We start from the raw sequence: 22,033 nt of genomic DNA on the forward strand, positions 1-22,033 counted from the left end.
ACTAGACTGTCAAAACTATCTAAAACGTTAAAATATTGACTATAGCTTACATTTCAGATAGTATGCACTCTACTGAACAATTCCCAATTAATGTCTTATTTAGATCAATTACCCTCCAATTAGCCCTTTGAAAAGGCCCAGCTTTCAGTGTGGCATGTTCAACTCACTTAAAATAATTCTCATGTTGTACAGAGTCAAATCTCTCTCACACAAGGTTACTGTGCTTCACTTGAGAAATCATAGGGCAGTGGATATATTCATTCTAAGGTGCTTCAAATTTAGAAGTTCTGTAAAGCAGTAAGCTTAAAAATTAACTCAGAGATTCTACTGTTTAAGAACAAGACACTCAATACAAAAATATTAGTTTTTATAAATTTTCAATTTAAGGGTTCATAAAATGAACGACTAAGGATGTTTCAAGGAACAATAAAAGACACAGATCTTGCTGGAGTTCCTTGGCAGGTGTCACTTTGCAGGAATGTTTTGAAAGTCTTGAAGAGAAATTTAACAATCAACTTCACTATGAAGAAAGACAACATGGAACAAAAAAAAAAAAAAAAAAAAAAAAGAGAACAGTGCTAGAAACCATCAACTAAAACTGATTTAATAGAGCCATGAAAATAATTCAGTCCTCTATCAGGAGGACAGAAGGAGTCCCTTCCTTTTATATCCTCATTGCCTTGTTTGTGGTCATTTTGCACATGTTTTATTCAAATGTACCATAGGTTCAGGTGCCTGACCAACCCAACAACTAACTGGTTTTGCAACGAAAATTTGGAAACGTTCTAAATTTTAACTAGTTTTGGTGCCAGTCTGATTTGAAGGTTGCTCAGTTTGGAGTCACAGTGTTAGCTGTTCAAACATAATGCATTCTTTGACTTTTCTTACTGGCTTGGAAGTGTTTCTCATGGTATGATTGAAGTGGTTATCTGCAAACATAATACATAGATATAGATAACATTAAAGAACTATTTTTTTCCTAATATGGGTATGTGACGTCTTCCTAGTAACCGCAGAATAGCTTAAACAGAGAGAAAAAAGGGAAAATAGCAATGGATCTGGTATCAGTGAAATGGAAACCTACTGCTCCATTATACAGCTATTCAGATGAGAAAAGATCTCATTCAACTCTACTAAAGTTTTGTGCTTTTAAATGTAGACATTTAATTGAAACAAAGCATGATTTTCCATACTAAACACAATTCTCTCCAAACATAAACTCTAAGTGCAATTCGAAATAACGTTCCTAGATATAACACAGCAATACAGTTTGCTACAGAAGAAACTAAGCACACAATGCAGAAGATCACCAGACATGAACAAAACCATTACAGAAGTAACATGCAAGTCAGGAAACCTGTACTTATGAACAGCTATTCCTTGTCTTTTTCTCTGAGTAACAGAAAGACGTGATATCATCACATAAGATATAATTAAGAATCAGCCCAAGATCAGTCATGATTTAAGCAATTACCAAATGTTAATTGCCTTTGGGAAAATTAAAATATGTGATAGTGCTATTAGTAGGAATAATGAAAAGACAGTTAAATGCCAGTAGAAAATTCCATCAATATCCTACAGCAATGGCTTCAATAAGCACTCATTATGAGTGAACTCTACCCCTATCTCTCTGCGAAAAGGCTCATTAATTTGACTTTGCATTCGCAGCTCCGCAGGAACACAACTTACTCTTTAATTGGTTCAGACTTTAAAACAGATTTCAAAGTAACAAAAGTATTTCCTCTGTAACATATTTGTAACAATTTGGGCTTACTGAGTTCATAAAACATAAAGAAAATGGCCTCTGTGTTGTCTGGATCCAATTTCTTCTCTAATCTAATTTATACATTTTAACAGGATCTGCAAGATCCCCCTCTACAGCATAACTGCGCAGAAGACACTTCTTTCCTGGCAACTTCCACACCTGGTGTTAATCCCTTGTAATAAATACTGCAGTGACACAGGAGGTCTCAGTTTCTCTATTCATATTATTTAGACCATTTCTTATGAGTTGTGACAGCCAGAAACATTAAATTAATCGTACAGTTTACAGCCAGAGTTGTACTTACTTACTTTTATTTGGCTTTTCAGAGATTCATGAAGGAGAAAACCTACTTGTGCAACAGCTTCCTTCACATCGGTAATAACACAAACTCGTTGAGAGAGGTTGTCTGTGATCAAAAAAAATACCTTAGTATTTCATGCAACGGTAAATCAACCAAAATTACGAATCTGCTAAACATTACCTTCAATCCACATACCGCTGTCTTTAGACAGAGCCTTTCCAACAGCTGTAAATTAATTCTAAGACTACTTATTTCAATGCACAGTTAATATAACTACATAATTTATATAACATATACCTCAAATATAAAATTCATATTATAATTTATATGATTTTGTACAACGTGAAAACATCACATAAGGCCTGTCCCCAAAGCCCATTGAAATAAGGGACTTCTAAGAAAAGGTATTTGTTTATGTGACATTAGGTGACAATCAAGTACATAACTTTTTGAAAAATTCATACCACTTATCACTTCAACAGATTACTAAATGCAGTGTCAGCAATACTGAGAAAAGAAAAAACAACCCAGGGGATAGCATAAATCCTCTTCCCAACAATGTATACTACATAATAGTAAAAAAAAAAGTATTAAAGGTTCTATTCGGGGGGACAGCAGGTATAACTGTTCACCTCAATACCAAAAAAGTTGCAGAGTCAGTGACAAAGATCTTGGCATGGGGAACTCCATAGATCTTTTACTGGTGGGGGAAAAGAATATAACATTTTGTTGATACCAAGAACAATAGTTTCAAATTATTGCCTGATCTGCTCCATAAAGCAAATATTTCAGAAAATTAGTATTTTCTCTTGTTATTGACTACAATTTCAAGATTCAGTGAGCATTTTCCTTTTTTTAAGCAAACAAATAAAAATAATTCAAGTCTGGAACTCTTGCTTCTAAATTCAGGATTTTATCCTTTAGATGTTGAATTAATATGCAGACCAAAACATAAGATTTCCTATGTCTTTGGGGTAGCCATTCTATAAGCAGCTAGAAATTTCATAAATGTAAAGTCTAATTATGTTTAAAGCAGACTTCAATGAATCTTCAGGGACAGAAATATATCAAACACCACCACAAAATAAATTAGTAGTGAAAGACATAAAAGAAATTATAAAAATATGGCCTAACTGCTCTTCAAACAAGTCTGAATATAAAGATACATATTTGTTGCATGTGGAAAGTTCTTTTTATAATTACATACCACACAATAAGTTCAATCAGATGCGTCACTTAAGTAAACATCACACTTTCTATTGTAAACTCAAAGACTTCTCTACAAAAATAGATACACAGACCTGAAAATTAATTTTAAAGCTGCTGCAGAGTTAACATCATTGTAAAGCGACTTGTGATTTTTAAACATTTTTTTGTGAGCAGGAAAAGTGAATTAACCACTGAGGATCCCAAAAGGTAATTACAATGATTTTATGAATCATGGGCTTTTATTCAGTCCAATATTTATAATGTGACAACAAAAACAGTGGTAGCAACTGGCTTTGTATTAAGTTAGCAACAATGGGGAGGAGGGAGAGAGAACAATAAACATCTGCTTATAAACCATCACAACTAGATGAAAGTGAGAATTAAAGAAAAGCATGGCCAGTGCTCACAGGACTGGAGATCACAGGATACCACAACTGTGGGAGAAATTGTCTTCCCATAGATTCACTGGGCAAAAATATAAACTGAACTTGCCCCAAAGTTGCCTTCTACTTAATGCAGAAAAAATTACAGTCTAAAAACTGGGTCAATGGGAAACCATATTGAATTAATTTCTTATTAGCAGAAAGAAACCGGTGGGTAGATTGAAATCAGAGCAAGAGCCACTTGAATGTAGAACTGTACAGGGAATGCGGATCCACTGCAGATACAAGATAGATGCACACAATAAACCAGACCGGCATATCGGATTTCAAGAACTCGGATTCTATTGAACTAAGTAATTTAATGAAGAAGGTCAGATTGGAGCTATTACAAAAATCCACATGTGGAAGAAGGCTGTGGAATCCAAAAAGGGCACCATAACTTACGCTCAGACAGTTCTTTTTAAGAAGAAGTCAGTTATCAACAGCAAGTGTCAAAAGTAACCTCACAAGAGGCTGCTCAAAGACCGCAACGATAAAAGCCCATCTCACTCCTCTCCCCAGCCCCCTTAAACCTCTGACTTCCTGTAAGGTCAATGAGAATGGAGACAACTACCAAAACAAAGTGACTAATTGACTTTATTAAAGAAGAAAGCAAAATTGAATGAAGTGTGAAAAATTCTATTTTTAATCTGGGAGGAATGCAATGTTATAGGGGGAAAGTCTATTAATAAAGTATGAAAAAATTAAAGTCATGATAATATATACATTGAAAGGATGCCGGATGCTTTTAAACGATCAAGAAAAGTGAACAAAGGAAGTCTGGGAAATCATCGTTTATAAAACCCTTATAGCAAAGCAACAGTTCTGTTCTAGTTGAGCTTTAAAATTCAATTTCCATTTAAATCCCAACTATTTCAAGCGGCCAAGAGAGATCTACATGTTAATTTAATGGTCTGCACCTTTGCTGTACTGTGGGAAGGAAGGCTGAGCGGCGCCTTCCTCGCCAAGGCTGCCTGTGTCCCACCCCTGGTAGCTGATGGAGCTCTGTCACGCAGCGTAATCCCGCTGAAGCCCGTGAGCGGAGCTGGAGCGCTGGCCCCTGACTCCACGGATTTCATGAGTACTGCTGGCTGCCAGGAAAGCTAACCACGTGCGGCACTTCATTCCTGGTTTTCAGAAGTCTGTTTGGGGGAATGAAGGAGTCATTCTGGAAAACCACGTCACGGCCATGTCACAAAGAATTTTAAGACTCAGCTAAGAAAACTTTGGTTTTCACTGGAGCGCTGGATAACTCAGGCTGGACGGGACTTCAGGAGGTGACCAGTCCAAACTCCTGCTCAAAGCAGGATCACCCATGAGGTCAGGCCTGGTTGCTCAGCCCCCTACCCTCCTGGCACTTGAAAACCTTGGAGCACAAAGAGTGCACAACCTCTTTGGGCAACCTGTTCACTGTGTGATTGTCCTCATGGTGAAAGAGTTTTTCCTTTTATTGAGTCGGAACTTCCCTTGGTTCAGTTGTTGCCTGTTACCTCTTGTCCTCCCACCATGCACCACTGCTCTACTTTTCTTCCCTACCTTTAACGCCGTACCTTACTTTTCATCTGCCCATCTATTAATTTTTTTCTCTCTCTCCCACATTACCTATCAACATCTTTCTCTTGCTTTGCCTTCCTCTTACTCTACTTTAAACTTGTTATTTCCCTGGAAACCTCATCTTCCCAATACACATTTCCCATTTACTCTCAGCTTCTTTCCAGCTGTACCTATTATGGATTAACAGTCCCCATACTGCATCACATTTAACGTCCACTCAAGAGTATGTTTTTTTCATAAAATTAAAAATAGTTAAAACTTCACACTGCCAAATTCTATTAGGTTAAACAGTAAATTTCTGTATCAGGAAAGGGGTGGGGATTTTCTTCATTAAAGATAAACTTGATACAGGATTTCGGAATTTGTTCCATTAAACCTCCTTCTCTCTCCAGCAGAAAACTTAATTTTCAATTTTCTGTGTCCTTCTTTGATATCCTGAAAGCTTTAGATCACACTATTATTCAGTGGCACCTGATACAGTCTTTATCCTAGGATCTCACCCAAAATTAGAAATTAAAATGTGCGTCTGTTTATGGAACTACCTTAGTTAGAAAATACATTAAGTGTACTCTGACAAACGACTTAGAAGTTTACCCTGAAAAACATGCCACAAACAAGCAGCAATTAAAATAATACTTTGAATAAGATCATAAATATCATATCCTAGGGAATTAATACCATAAGAATAAAAATGCATCTGAATGGCAAATAGGTTTTAGCCTACAGACATACATTTTTTGTCTTAATTGCATATATACGTGTATACATACACTTGTTTTTGTAAACATACGTTCATACCACGCCATTCTTGGTCTGTCAGTACAATTCCTACTATTTTGGAAGCACATTCCATGCATCAAAATACTTTTGAAGTTTTCAGTGAATTCAAAATAGTAAATTAATTTATCATATTTCCATTTTCACTTTCTACACAGCAATGGCTTGACTGGTCTGGAAATTCAGTAAGGTTCTCCGTGGCATTTTTAATGTCTCATAACAAAGATGTTTCTACCACTGTAAACACTAGAGAAATGAAATAAGTACTGCCAAGCACTTAGTTCATTCATGCTCAACAGAGTAAGCTGAAATTGTTATTTGTATAATATAGGTAACCAAAAATATCTAACAATTTTCTGTTTACCCATTTCACATTTCTCTGTAGCCACAAAAACCAAAAGCCAAACTTGACACTGCCCCTACCAATATTAGTATACAAGAAAAAGAGGAAGATTTTGTGGCAGAAGACAAGGAAGAGGGTTGTTTTTGTCTGACAATAACTATCCCGAGGAGTACCTCCCTGCCTGCCAGCTTATTTCTTTGCCACACAGCAGAGAACAGCCACTGGTTAATGAGTGTGCCCACGAAAACGCAGCCTGCCTCGAGTAAGGTATCTGTCCTTTGCTAAACAAGGCTTATGTCAACATGTATTTATTTTTTAAATAAAAAGTCATGTGGGTTCTTCATATGACACAAAACAGCACGTAGCTCCCAACAGTTACAAACAGTTTGAAGGCATTAAGATAGTCTTCTTGGCACTTCCAAAACAAAATTGTATCTACATCAGCAGAGACTTGTTCAGCCAAACATGAGGCAAAATAGCCAATCTGCAAGTGCATGCTCTTGTGAAAAAGTCATTGCAGAAGATGGGCCCTTAAGAAAAGAAAAAGGAGCAGACTCAGTCAAACTTTAAGTTAGAAACTTCCACTGAGAAGCACCATTTAAAGTTTACATGTTGGAACTAGAGCTCACAGATACCTACCCTGAGGGCACTAGTCCTAATGGAAATTTTTTAGGATGTTTTGTATTAGCCTGAGCTTAACTACATTTCTAGATGAGTCACCTTTATTGTAAGATGATGTTTTCTTACTTCAAGACTATTAAAAATAGGCGTGTGCCACCTCGTCTGCATACTCTACAAGTTCATACCTGCTTAACTAAAGAAAAGCATTAAATTTACTGTTGATAAAACAAACGATGTCAGGAGTCGGACTTTCATTATACAGCTGTAAGAGAGACTTGAGGAAGTAAGCAAATTAATTAGACATGTTTTAAGAAAACAGTCTCCAAAGATAAATAACTCATCAGTCTATTTACATTAGTGAAGTGTTTCTTGGTATTGCCTTGAATATGAATGATATATATACATACAAATATCTAAAGTACAAAAATGTATGTGTGCGTGTACGTCTTTCTTACTGCCACCTCAGTCAAGTTTAGCAAGATGAAATTTGTCAGTTATTACCTCTTGTTAGGCCAGCAGTTAAAAATCTAGCTGTGCTTCCTGGAAACATTGGGACTTGTTACTTCGGTAGAATTACTTTTGTAATACAGTTGACTAAAGAAACAGTCTCTTAATTATACTCACATGATTAACTGTATTTTTTTCAGACATCATTTAATTGCCAAACACATATTACCATAATAATTTTTCTTGTATTTAATTTAATCACAGAATTATAATTTAATATATGGACAACAGACAGAAATGCAAGAGTACCTCAAAAATAAACAGGATAGCAAAATAACATCTGTCGTGGTTTAATCCCAGCCAGCAACTAAGCACCATGCAGCCGCTGGGAGTGGGGAGGAGAATTGGAAAAAAAAAAGTAAAACTTGTGGGTTAAGAAAAGAAGAGTTTAAGAAGTAAAATAAAATATAATAACAATAAGAATAAATAATAATTGTAATTAAAAGAAATATAGTAAAAAAGAGAGAGGGAAATAAAGCCCAAGAAAAGATAAGTGATGCTAAACACAATTGCTCACCACCCACTGACTGATGTCCGAGCAGTGATCCACACCCCGCCCCCCAGCCAGCTCCCCCCAGTTTATATACTGGGCATGACGTTACAGGGTATGGAATAGCCCTTTGGACATTTGGGGTCAGCTGTCCTGGCCATGCTCCCTCCCAGCTTCTCATACCCTTGCTTGCTTGCTGGCAGAGTGTGGGAAACTAAAATCCTTGACTTAGGATAAGCACTACTTAGCAATCAGTGTGTTACCAGCATTATTCTCACACCAAATTTAACACACAGCACTGTACCAGCTACTAGGAAGAAAATTAACGCTATTCCAGTCAAAACCAGGATAACATGTTGAACTGAACCACAAGGAACCTGTTCCTTAGTAAAACTGTCTAGAAGCACAAGTGCAATATTCTAGCATAAAAACTGAAATATTTAAAGATTTGTTGAAGTTCATAATTCAAAGCAAAAAAACTCTGAAACTAGACAAGGAACAGTTGGATGAATAATGCTCATCAAAACAAATATTTATAGTATAGCTTAAATGGATTTTCTAACTAAAACTAGCAGGTTAACAGAAAAGACAACTGTCATTCTCTGAAGCTGAAGGAAGCCAAGTTTTGGTCACTAATAAACATAACTGTAGATGACACGAAATTTGGAGCTGTAGACACAAAATTAAATGTGTACACCCAAAAGTTCTCCATCGCTGCTGAATTCATCTAGTAACAAAATGTGCATCCAGCAAAGTAAATTGGATCACTTAATAATAAAGAAATCAGTTGCGAAGACTGGAGCAGTAGCGGGGAGCTGGTGTGAGGCCAGTGCCCTTCGCACCCTACACCCTCCCAGCCCATACAGTTGGCTTCTGGGACGCCTCCAGAGGACCTTGACAACATGCACACAGTAGCAGCCAGTGCTAAGCAAAAATAAAAGAAAGGGGGTTTTTAACAAGGCAAAAGAGAGTAAATTCCACATGGGATGGCAGGTGTTCTTGCCATAATATGCCTTTCTGGTGTTCCTGGCATCTCATCATCCTCCCAAAGAAGGAAAACGTAAAGGGAAGGAAAGCAAAAAGAGGAGGTAGATACCCAGAAAACCCATTCCTGAAGACGCCTGTAAGATGGAACAGCACCTGAAAATCCACAGCCATGCAGGTCTCATGCGAGCCATGAACAGCACACGAGTACACTGGGGACTTCCACTAGCCCAGTTTGTATCTCTAAACCGACCAGAATCAGCAGAAGATCCTTCCTCTCTCCAGAGACTGTTACTGAAACCATGAGAAGAAACACTGCAGGCCACTTTCTTCCGGTGGTTGTTTCTCTGTCCATCCCCATGACACACTTCCATGACACTAGCAGGTCCATGGCACCAAAGCTCACGAACAGCAGCGAGTAGCTACCGCACAGCAGACAGCTACGGAAGTTGTGGGAGAAAGCACAGGAGGGTAACGACAAGCAGGAGCACCTCATATAGCACCACGTAGCAGGCTGTGAACTCTCGAGAAACGCAGACACTGTGATACAGTCAATTACTCAATAAGACAAAAATATTTTCTACCCTTAAGCATGCTCTCCTTTAGGTGTGGCACGAACTGTGAATAAAATGCTTGCCTAATATTAACTTACACGGCTCAACTGTCCACTACAAAAATAAGTCATATTATATCAACCTGAAGATCTGGTATTTGAAGCCTTTTGAAGGGCACAGAAAAGATAAGGCACAACTCTCAAACTGCAGACTTGGAGTGCTAACAGTGTCTAGTCAAAATCCCATTAAAGATAATTAATTATGTAAGATAAAACTGTTATGGGGTGTCCTAATTAGTTATGAAGGACTCATTATACAGCTTGCATAAGGAGTAAAGAACATGCATGGCTTCCCCTTCCTGAACTCATGCAATGCAGCAAGAATGAAATCTAAACTTCAATGAACTTAAAGCACAGTTTTTCATACCAACCAGGCATCCTACAGACTGCTGTGGTTACTGAAGCAGATGCTGTGGCAGCCTGCAAGGTAACAGGACATTAGATAAGTGAAGACCAAGTCAGGGATTAGCCTGATTTACCACCATGAAGGTCTTCATTTTTACTTTAAGCTATATAAACTCTTTATCATAACCAACAGCTGGAAAAGACTGTATTGGTTTCAGTGAAAACAAAAAACGTGATAACATGATGACATACACGTGTAAAATATGTATCTACGAAGAGAATGACTGGTCACTTACAGCATTTTTCCTCCAGTTATAAATAGAAATAGTTAAACTTCGTGAATGTTCCTTTTGTTTGAATAAGCTGCATCCTCATTTTCTACTCAAACAGTTTTAAAGAAAGCTGTTTGGAATGGATCTTATTTTTTAAATAAATTACAACTAATCTTCTTTAATGACTTAGGAGATTATTGAAGCCCTTATATACACAGGAACATGGAAATGCACTTGCATGAAGGCTGCAGTATTGTTTCACGCTTGCAAATTTTTGTATGAAGTAACAGTGTGTATGTGTTACATAAAATTAGCAAAAAATACTATCAAAATATTTTTAAGCAAAACGTTTCAGAATATTACCAATCTACTTGTTTTTCTTTTAAATAATCTATAACGAAGAAAGGATAGCACTGATTTAAAGAATACAAGGAGTCACCTTTATAAGGATGAGAGCACAGAAACAATTTTTTCATGTTTCTAGTTTCCCCACAAGAAGTGTGACGACTCAGTGCCCACCTTCCCAAAAGCTGCTCTGGAATGACGGGGATATGTGGGGAAGGAGGCATAAGCATCCACCAAGCTAGCCATTTCATCGTAGAAGGCTATCAGGTCGGTCAAGCATCATTTCCCCTTTGTAAATCCATGCCAACAACTCCCAGCCACCTTCTTGTCTTTATTACGTTTGCAAATCCTGAGCTTGAAAGCTACGAGTATGGAACCTCTAAGAATCCTACTCAAAACAAGATTTTCAAAAATTTCAGGCCTCCAGCTATGGAGATGAGAGCCCATTCCCTGTCAAAACCAGAACTTGCAAGGATTCCCTGCCCTACCTCCTTGATACATGCCTGAAGAATTCAGTCAGGTGGTTCTAGCAATGCATATAATATGCAATATTTGCCCACTGTAATAACCAGAAACCAAACTTGTTGTGTTCCTGGAGGTCTAGAGAAGCAGCATGCAGAACACCACAGCGATATCTGAGCTCTGCTTAAGCTTTCTACCTTGTCTGCAGTGACAGAGCTGATCTTGGCACGGTCTGATTTACCCAAACCAGAAGCTAAGCCAATACTGGATCTTGCAACACCACAGGAGCCACCAAAGTGAACAACCAGCCAGTCACTCACCATTCCCTAAGCGTTTGTTCTGTTTTTCTTAAATGGGAACCATAGTCTTTTCTCTGGAAAGACATTTTTAATCCAAAGGGAGGCCCCTTTATCTTCATCAGTTTCTGGGCTTTAACCCCTCAGTTCCCAACAAGGAGTCAAGCAGGAGTCCCCTGAATCAGTGCCTATCTGTTTACAATAACCATCAGTGTGCTCCTTAGACAGCACTTAAGAGTTCTTCCTTTCCACATTGTTTTTAGATTGAGTCAATCTAGGTAAAGACTAAATCTAGTCTTTTTGTTAAACTGCTATGAAACCATCATTACCAGTACAGGAAAAGGTTAAAAACCAGTTCAGAAAAGTATTTATAAATTAATGGAATACCTCAATATCACATAATTGCTATATCAATTTAGGTAACAAGTGGCTGAATGTAAAAGACTGAAGAGCCCTAAAGAGTTAATGTTTAATTTTCAGTCTACTACTTAGTTTAGAAAGATGAAACATTCAGAATTGAACTGCAAACGAAAGAAAAAATTTGTTTATTCCTTATAAAGCCATTCAGTTTAATCTCTGTTTGACTCTGTAATACACACAGCTTTTTACAAGGTTCTCTATTCTAAGAGAAGTAAATAAAGGTAAATAATGCAAAATATAAGCATTCCAGCCAACAAGCTAAAACAACTTGCCTAAGCACATTTTATTCATCATAAAACTTTTCTTAAGGACATTTAAAACTATAGCACACAAGATTCCTAATTAAACTCAGGAATATGCAAACCGACAGCCACAAGGACGAGCACATACCCTTAATAATCGATTCAGCTGCATACAGATCCCTCCTGTAGGTCACCTAAAGGACAGACAAGCCTCATTAGACTTAACACAGCAGGAAGGAATGTAAAACCACTAACACAATGGCCTGAAGGCAATTCTTCACATTTGAAATACCGTAAACAAATGATATTGTCAATTTCTTAATTCTGGTAAAATAGCACTGGTAAGTCAGGAGAACAGAAGTCGCAGAAATTACCGGAGACTCCAGAGAAATCTTTTTTTAAATGCTTAGAACTCATTTGAAACCAAAAACTATGTTTAACCCTTTGAAGAATCATAAAAACATGATATTGGAACTATTTTCACACATTCATTCCACTCTATAATTTTACTGTGAAATAGATCATTTTTTATAGGACTTGTGATCATAAAGATGACAGCCAGGGAGAGGCCTCGTTATTTCCCTTACTAATATAGGTGTAATATTTCAGCAGGGCAAGACTATTACTGCTAATGAGAGTCAATTAATCAGCGGGAGTCAGTGAGACTACAGTATACTTTGTACGAGCTTTCAGAGGACTAAAATCCATCAATATCTTCTTAAAGACATTAATCAGATCGAGTTAGATGGACAATAAGATGCTGAATATTTACTTGGTACTTGCGAAAAACCCCTTTCATATCTGCTTTTGTACCCTCATGGTGGTTGACAGACCCAGTATTAGGCTTTGCAAATAAAATAACATAAAACTGAAGACAGCATCTACACAAGACATGAACAGTCTTTGCTAGCAATGTCTGTGCAATGACATGCAGTGACATGAACTGATATATGACCAGCTCCCAAATACTTGGTTTTGGTTTTGCTGTAACTTCCTTCAATGCTAAATAAAATATTACTGCATTTTCTGCATTTGTTTCTGTAGAGTCTGACTAACTTTTTTTATTTCTTTTTGAAATGGACTGAATGGGATTCCAAAAGCTTCCGTGCTGCGAGGTAAATCTTACAGCAGAAACAAGTCATTGTAGGTATTAGCATTTTAGTCTCCAAGTAAATGATTATTTGATTTTAATGTACGGATTCTTGTAACTGCTTTCCTTTCCATCTCACAAACTAAGCTGTGTATTGTAGTCAGAAACAGATGAATAATGCTACCTTTCCCATTACTCATCATCACTCCAAGGAATTATATTCTTTTAAAATTAAAAATTAACTTACTTCCCTACAGCTTGTCCTGCAAGAGAAGCAGATAGAGAATGAATCCAGCCTGAGAAATCGTAGGTATCTGAGTTTACATATTGCTTGGAAAAATCAACGTCTTGAATTTAAATTTAAGGATAAAGAATTATTGAGTGATTAGTTTTGTGGCAAGGATTCTTCCTAATTACCTGTTTCTAGAGGGCCTTTATACTGAACTTGCAGTAAACCTGTAACAGATTACCATCTAAAAACCTTTCAAGAAACAAGACTATCTAAGCTCTGTCAAAAGCAGTCTCATGTTCCCTCAGATTCACGATCTCTTTGAGATGCAAAAGGATTTTTAAATAGTCTGATTTCAAAAAGAAGTTACTTTGCAAATTAGGCCCAGTCTTCAAGAAAACAGCACAGAAGAACAAAAAATTAAGTATAAACCTTTAAAATAACTTCTGAAATTCTGAGCTAGACATCAGCAAATACTTTTTAGGGTGGTTTCCTACAGAAATGAATCATCTGAGACCATATCACACTATCCATATATATTTCTTTCCTAATCTTTGATCCTATAAGCTAATTTCAGTCACAAACTCCTATAAGCTTTATGAAAATAGTGAAGTTGACAGAGACAAAAACCCTGCCAGGTGATCACCACTTACGTGTCAGAGAGGGAAGGATTCTCCACACCTCTTTAAATATTGAATAAAATCCCAAATCCAACCAAAGTGTCTCTTCAGGTATGGATATTCATATTGTCTCTGGATTTTCTTGTGTTAAGAGATGTTCTCGCAACTTAGATGAGACTTCTTCAAAAGACAGGCAACTATGACAAAGACACCCTTTGGTTTAATTCTACCCGTTGATTGTTTTAGTCTAAATTTGTTTTAAACAACTCTGAAGGCTAGTCCACACAAGTTTCCCTCTCTGACCAGCTATATCGCTTTATCTCTAGTTTCACGCAAGTGGATTTGCCTTCTAGGCTCACCGCAGCCGGAGGCAAGTCAGACCTGCCAAATCCGCCGGGAAGAACGCTTTAAGGGTGCTCTGTACCTGAAAGTGAGATGGCTCTCTCCACTCTCACAGCCCAGGTGAGGTGCAAAGATCACAGGGGTAAAAGAATAAGCAAGAGCAATGACACGCAGGAGTTCTCTCTCACTTTGCAGAAGACAAATCTTCTACCTCATCCATTTCTGTTTCTTTTATATCACGTTACTAAGCTAAATCTCTATCAACTTATCAAACAGACATTTAATCTTTTCCATGCTCTTCTCTGAACCTTCTCTATTTATCAACAGTCGCAGAGAGCCTGAGTCCAGATTTGACCACAGTATTTGACCACTTGTCATACTACAATATCTCTTTTCTAATTTCATATTCTTCAGTTCTGCACCCGTGGCTGACATAAGGTATTTTGCCCACATTGGAAACTCGCTGTCCTCTGTGATTCCTACACCACTTCCCAAGTCACTGCCTTCCTAGAACAATTCTCTAATCATGGCCTATACTGTTTTTGTTTCTAAAAGTAGTTCTTTATATTTGGCTGCAATGAAAAGCATACCTTTTCTTCAAATTGTCTGCCAAGCAATCCTCATCAGTGGGTTACTTCTGATCAATTATATTTTGATTTACAAATCTTTAAATCTTTGTGTCATTCGCAAAGCTTATCAGACCAACGTTAAACAGCTTAGAGACAATAACAGTTTCTGCAGAACTCTACATGGTGAGAATTATCTTTTGAAATATATCAGTTATCCCATTTTTAATCTATTTAATGAGGCCTAGTACAATTACAGGCATCCTATTTTTAATTAAGATTGTAATGCAGTAACAAGTCAAACTTCTGCCAACCATATATTGTATCAGTTCTACCATCTTTATCAGCCAAGACTATAATCTTGTAAAAAAGGCTTAAAGTCAATTGCACAAAGTTAATTCCATGTTGGTTGACATTAATTACGTTAGTCCCTTAACTCTTTATTAATCAAGTTCTGCCTGTAGCAGTGCACCCTTTGCTTTTGTTGATCAGTATCAAACTCACAGGCTTCTAATCACTCAGATTCTCTCTCTTCCTGTGACAACATTAATTTTCATTTTGTCCTCTTGAGCATCGAGCATTCTAAGATTTTCTGAATGTTATTGCTGCAATCCAGGATATCGCTATGCCAAACACTAAAACTCAACACAAATGCCTCAACTATCACGGAATACGAAATGCTCATCTGCTTATTTGGCAAAGGCAGAATAGTCTTACTTATTAAACATTTCTCTACTTTTCTGTTTAATAAACAACCTACTTTATCTATTTAGTGAAGCCTCAAAAATCATCACAGAAGGGCTGGTTGGTTTGTGTTCCTGTGTGCCTTTCTCTCTCAATTATAAGATGGCATCTCTTCACTACCTAGGAAGATGCTCTTTTAAAAGTTCCCCAAAATTATTCCCATTTCATGTTTAAAAGCCTGATTTAGCTTAAGGAACATTTCAGATTTACAAAACTGTATGTTAAATGCAAAACATAACTCTTTACCCAACAAATACAATGAAGTTATGATCACACATACATTATGAGCACACAAATGCACTTCATTTTAGTTTAATGAAGTATTTGCCTCTCTTATAGTAAGGTATCGTACAGATCTCCTTTGTATGGGATATTTTTGTAGGATTAGAAAATAACCTGTTGTTTTTAGGAATGGTGAACATTTTTTGCACTATCGGCATCAAGTCTTTAAAGAGGTATCAGTCTCTTTAAAATGTCCTTACAATGCAGTTTTCATCTGCATTATACACACACGTATGTTAGATTCCAAAAATTACATCCTGTCATCAATTTTACACTTTATTTAAGACAATATTGCCCCAGAACATTTAAGTTCATTTTGTTTCAAAGGTGTCAAACCACAGAGAAACTGAAAACATGGTGTTCATACAGTCATTCTTTTTCCTTTTTTGCCATCCTGATCCTAAATATCTTTTAAATAGTTATTAATAACTACATTTATAATAGAACTTATCAATATTTATGACACTGAAGTAATTTGAATGTTCCTGCCTGGTTGTTGTCACCACAAAGAATGATTTTAATTTCGTAATTTGTTACCAGAAAGTAAACAAACTATCTCTTGCTTTAGCTCCAGGTAAGGGACTTTGAAATGTTACTTTTTCTAACACAGTGTAAGTAGACCGCGCTCAGGTAGAGTAATTAGAGTTAATTCAAGGAAACAATATATATGCACACGTAAGTAACTTTTTCCCTACAGCTCTGAATCATTTAATGTTATGTCAGTTGTGCACCTAATAAATAAATGGCATTCTTAGCAATACCCGATCTGCTCTTTAAAGATTCAAGGTCCACATAGGATGAAGCTGGTTCATAATACTTGGACTTCAGAAACTGTTCCCCACCTGTTAACTGACTGCAGTTTTTCTGTTACACATCCTCTGAAACCTCGGCTGAACAATGATTATTTATTCCAGTTCTCATTTATCTGGATGGATTATCTTTTTGCCTCTTGTTGAAAAAATAAAACTGGGACCCCTGGGAACAGATCAGTTCTTGGCATGTGAAATATCATCTATCTCAGCACTGCAAAGCCTTACAGAAAACAACAGCAACATATCACAAATTACATTATTATGACAGCTAAAGAAAGACAATTCTGCTTCTGAAAGGTGACTAGTAACGAACAGCAATAGCTCGTAACCATTTTGTAGGCAAGCACCACTTGAGAAAACTGGCAGCCTTCTGCACTTCATCAAACTGCACAGACTGAGCACGAGTGTTCCCTTCTTTAATGGCACTGCTCCACACATTTTCCATGTGTTTACAGGCCTCTTTAAAGCCCAGTGCTACTGCAATGGGTCCCACATGCTAGAAAGTTAACAGCATCAGGATTTCGTTTCACCAACAATGTTGGAGTGGCACCAACACTTCAACGATTCTCTGAAGAGAGAGATTTGCACAAGCTGAAGTCCGAAGTGTCACTGGGGGCTGGTTACTAGTGCTGTTCCTCAGCGGCTGATACTGGGGATGACGTTGTCTAATACCTTTATTAATAACCTGGGAAAGAGGAAATACCCTCAGCAAACTAGTAGTTGACAACAAACGGGGAAGTATTCAATACACTCAAGGGTATAACACTCATTTAGCGGGATCCTGAAAGGCTGGAGAAAGGGGCTGACAGAAACCTTGTGAAAGATAACGAACACAGATGCAGCATCTTGCATCAGGGACAGAATAACCCTGGGCAGCAGCCCGCACTGATGCCAAAATACAGAAAACAGCTTTGCAGAAAAGGACCTTCAGGACAAGCTGACAAGAGTCAGCAGTGTGTAGTGGTGCAGAAAAGGAGTGCAGTTGACTGGGCTGTACAGTAAGGAAGCAGACTTCATTACAGGGAATGCAGGGATTATTCCCCTGTATTCGGCGCTTTGAGAACACACCAGAGTACTATTCCCAGTTCTGGGCTCCCCAGTATAATGCAATGAGGAACAGGAGGAAGATCAGCAGAGGGCTGCTAAAATTGTGTGAGAGAACTTGGCTTGTTCAGCCCAAAGAATAGAAAATAAAGGGTGGGAAAGGGTCATAATTAGCAGCCATAGTGAAGAGTAAACTCAGCTTTTCTTCAGATCTTTCTGTTGGCCTTTCACCCTCCACCCTGCCCACAAGAGGCAGCAAGGGAAATGCCAACCAAATATCATGAAAAAGTCTCCTCCATACAGAGGGGCATGCATTGGAATTGTTTTCCCCAGAGAGTCTGTGAAATCTCCATTCTTGGAGGTACTCAAAACTCAACTGGACAAGACCCTGCACAGCCTAATCTAACTAACCTGGCGCCACCTTCAGCAAGGTGTTGGACCAGATGACATCTAGACACTTCCTTCAGTCTTGCATATTCTGTCATTCTAGGTCAAAAAACTACGTTTCACCTGCTGGGCATCAGTAGTATCTACAGATAGTAAAGAACTAAAAGAACATTATGGGTGTATTTCGTTACCCCTCATGTAAGCACCATGCTTTGTAACAAGAACAACAAAACCATCCTAGAAGTGATGCAATGCAAATGTGCATGCATGACAGAATCTGTCCCTTAGAAGACTGAATAGGAAAACAGACAATATACTGTTTCAGATAGACTACATCCTCAGAAAGGTATTGAAAGAAGCTGCTGTATGCAACCAGCGCACAAGTAAATTTTGCTGCTAAATTGCACTGGAAATTTGCACTGCAGATTCAGGAAATTACCTTTCTGTGTAAGATTTATTGTCATATTATCAGAATTCATGTCCCACTGGAGGAAATTTACTGTCTAAGACAGATGGAATGATTTGAGCTGCTTCCAGATCCTTCAATGTGGTCACGAACAGAATAAAATAAAATAAAAAAAAAAAAAAGGAAACACTTAAAAATTGCATGACAACAGCTACTGAGAAAGAATAATGTCCCATCACCCAAAACAATGAAATGTGAGACTTTTAAGCAGCAGGGGCATGTCCTTTGGCACCTGTATACACTCCTGCTTTGTCAGTCATCAGGAACCTACAGAGTATTAGACAAGGTGAACGATGTTTTAAAAATTTTAAAAGATTTTTGGAAGAGGTGTTAAAGACTACAGTGTTACTGAATGTAGTGAACCAATCTAAAAATCAAACAGGTATTTGGCACCAGAGAAAAAAACGATGGCCTCATAGGAAAAGTAGAGGAAAATATACAAAAGATATAGAAATTGCAACAGAAAGTTCATCTCACAAAAGAATGTTCTTCGGTTTAGAGATCGTGGATTTATAGTTTTTCAGATTCTCAGGTTATTCAAGTACCTAGTTGGTTTTCCTTCTTCCAGATAAATACTGTCTTCATTGATTATTTCAGGTAACATCTGCCCAAGTCCGTCTACATCAATGAGCTCTAAAAAAAGCTCATGATAATCAAAAAACAATTCTGAAATTTGGAAGGGAAAAGCCTAACTGTTACAACTGAAAACACATCCAAATTTTTATGGTAATATGTGAATTGTATTAATTTTAAAAGATATATAAAAATACATATTAGTATTGTCTTTACCTTCCAGAGGTCAGCTGTTCCTTCAACAAGTTTGGCATTTGTTTTACAGTATTTCAGAGCCAGATGCAAACATTCAGTTCCATAATCCAGGTCATAGTCTGTACACTGCAGTAATTAAAAATGAATAAATATTCTTGATCAGTCTTAAAGAAATCATACTTCTAAGCAATAACAGATTTTCTTTCATTAATTAAACCTTATATCTCAGCAGTCCTGTCCAGAATAATACATGCTGTATTAGGTAGGTTGATTCAGGATAGATCAGAAATAAAACCTTCCAAGAAGCTCATGCCAAATTCTGGGTATCCAGCAAAGTGTTACAGAAGTAAATAAACACCTTATAACCACAAATAAATTCAATTAGGTGCTTTTAAGTATCTTGCTAAAGCTTTATGTTGTTAACTAAATTAATGAGAAGTTACACGTATAAAAAAAATTTTTGATGGAGTTGAGGCCTCACCAAAAGAAACTACCAACCTTCTAGTGACAAACTTGTAGAGTATGGGACCAAGTTAATAAATTGTAGAAGCATGACTCTTCAAATGCCTTGTCTGGTTCGGTTTGTGCGACATCAAAAAAGGATGGCAGTAACTAAGAACCTCTGTATTCCTTACATGTTTCCCTCTATGTTTTTCTCCAGTTATCTACACACAAACCAGCAAAGTTTCATGCTGCTCCACGAGCCTTCCAGATTTACATGAACAAATGAATAGAGTTTGTCCACTTTTTAGTCACCTAGAAGAGGCATTCTTCTCTCAGCACACCCTTCACAAGCAGTTTGGCTTCCTACAGTTGGCGATTACAAGAACCCTATTAATGGAAAACCGGGTAGGGAGCAGAATCTCTCAAGCCAAAACAAAAGCAGGAACTGGGAGCTTACCAGATAGGACCACCTCAAGATGAACTGGTCTGATTAAGATAAGAAAGTTCTAGACTATTCATATTGCTAAATTACCAGCCCATTCAGAAACACGAATTACACGTAACAAGGAAGGATAATTTAAGATAGGGTCTTTCATAAAAATGAACATATTTGATAAGACCACAGAGGCTGACAGTGGATAGTCAAGGATAGGCAAGAAAGAACAGGGCAATCATATCTTCTTGCTTTCCCAGAATATTCCCTTGGCCTCATATAAAGCTATCACCTGCCTTAGGAAATCCCTAAATTAAGAAGCCCGAGGGACACATTGAACCAGAAGTGACTGCCTTAACAGTCTTTGGTGACTTACACAAATCTTGAATTCACCCCATTACTTTTCAAATAGCAGTATTTTTTAAGCACCTGCATTAGGAAGCATCTGATTCATCACCTTCTTCATCATATGTTCCGTTGTTCTGATAGAAAAGGGAATGCAAAACCACCTTCTCAGCGTTCAAAATGCTCCACCACATCTCTTCTTGCTTCTTTCCACAGGTAGAGATCAAAATCTTTTCACTCATTTCACATGTGGAAGCTACTTCAAAACTCTGACCAATCCTTTTGCCCTCCTTCACACTTACCTACACTTACCTATCAATTTTATCATAACATCCTCCTACAAACCTTCTCAGTCAGCCCTTATCTCTACTACTCAGAAAAAAAAAAAAAAAAATGGGTATCTCCACTTCTTATTCCAAACTATTTATGAACAAAATGAACCGCACAGGTCCCAGCACAGATCTTCACAAAACTCCACTGGTGATTTACTGCTATGAAAACTGGTCATGTACTTTACCCTTTTTCTTATCTTCTAACAAATAATCTACTCTGGTAAATCCTTACTCTTATCCCAAATCTGTTCATTTTCCTTAAAAAGCTTTAGTAAAAGCTTCAGTGAAACACCTTATTATGCAAGTAGGCTGTTATCAGTTTCAGCAACCTCAAACCACACCCGGTTAACTCCTTAAAGAACGACAATTAGCTCTGCAATGAAGCTGAAGCTGAAAGAAGCTGAAATAACCCTTCCACATGGTCAGATTTAACCATGTGTCTACAAATTTGTGTTTTGAATAAAACCTGAGAGTCCAGATACTGTGCTCATCAATTCAGTCTCCTCCAGGATTCAAGCTTTCAAAATCATCAAGAATGCAAAAATATAAGTGGGTTAAAGAAGATTCAAATAGGATTGCTGCAATACAACTTGCCTTTTTTATATAATTTCCTCAAGTAGTTTAATAAAAAAGATGAAGAAATTTTTTTGGTTTCTATTCTTGTTTTATAACGCATCGGTGAAATTCAAGGAATTCATCAGCATTACACAACTGAATTGTATTACTAACACAGACTCTTAGAAAAATCACAGTTACCACTTTTATATTCTTTAAATTAGTAATTTTTGTCATTTCAGTTTGTCATAACTGCAATCAAAAAGAAGATCCTTTTACACAGCCCACTTAGAAAGTAATTTAAGTGTTATACTTCTTCACAGAAGTTTCTAAGCGCTTTGAGTAACAAAACAGACACAAGAAGATACAGTGACTTAAAAAGACTTCTTTCAGAATACTAAAGAAAATAGAGGTTTCAAAAAGACGCTTTGGAATATTTTTAAATTAAGCAGAAATTATTTATATCCTTTAAATAATCAAGATAGATACAAAAAAGGTCAACAGAAAATATAAAGGAATAGGGAACTCTAGCTCCAAAAATAGGTAAAGAGGTCCAGAGATAAGTTGCCAATGAAACCAGAAATGGCCTAGTAACATTTTTAAATA

The 22,033-nt window shown here is 37.2% G+C and overlaps 1 protein-coding gene across 2 annotated transcripts in view; it reads right to left on the reverse strand.

Annotated features, from left to right (window-relative positions):
* Positions 1-22,033, reverse strand: part of CRPPA (CDP-L-ribitol pyrophosphorylase A) — a 115,428-nt gene that overhangs the window by 55,613 nt on the left and 37,782 nt on the right. For both annotated transcript variants that reach the window (XM_086468321.1, XM_086468320.1), the window contains exons 4-6: positions 19,340-19,444; positions 12,117-12,162; positions 2,074-2,171 (exon numbers count right to left, since the gene is read on the reverse strand). In XM_086468321.1, coding sequence (XP_086324447.1) covers positions 2,074-2,171; positions 12,117-12,162; positions 19,340-19,444 — 249 coding nt within the window. The remainder of the gene's footprint in view (positions 1-2,073; positions 2,172-12,116; positions 12,163-19,339; positions 19,445-22,033) is intronic.

This window comes from Leptosomus discolor, chromosome 7 (genome assembly GCF_034619465.1).
Source record: "Leptosomus discolor isolate bLepDis1 chromosome 7, bLepDis1.hap2, whole genome shotgun sequence".
NCBI lineage: Eukaryota > Metazoa > Chordata > Aves > Leptosomiformes > Leptosomidae > Leptosomus > Leptosomus discolor.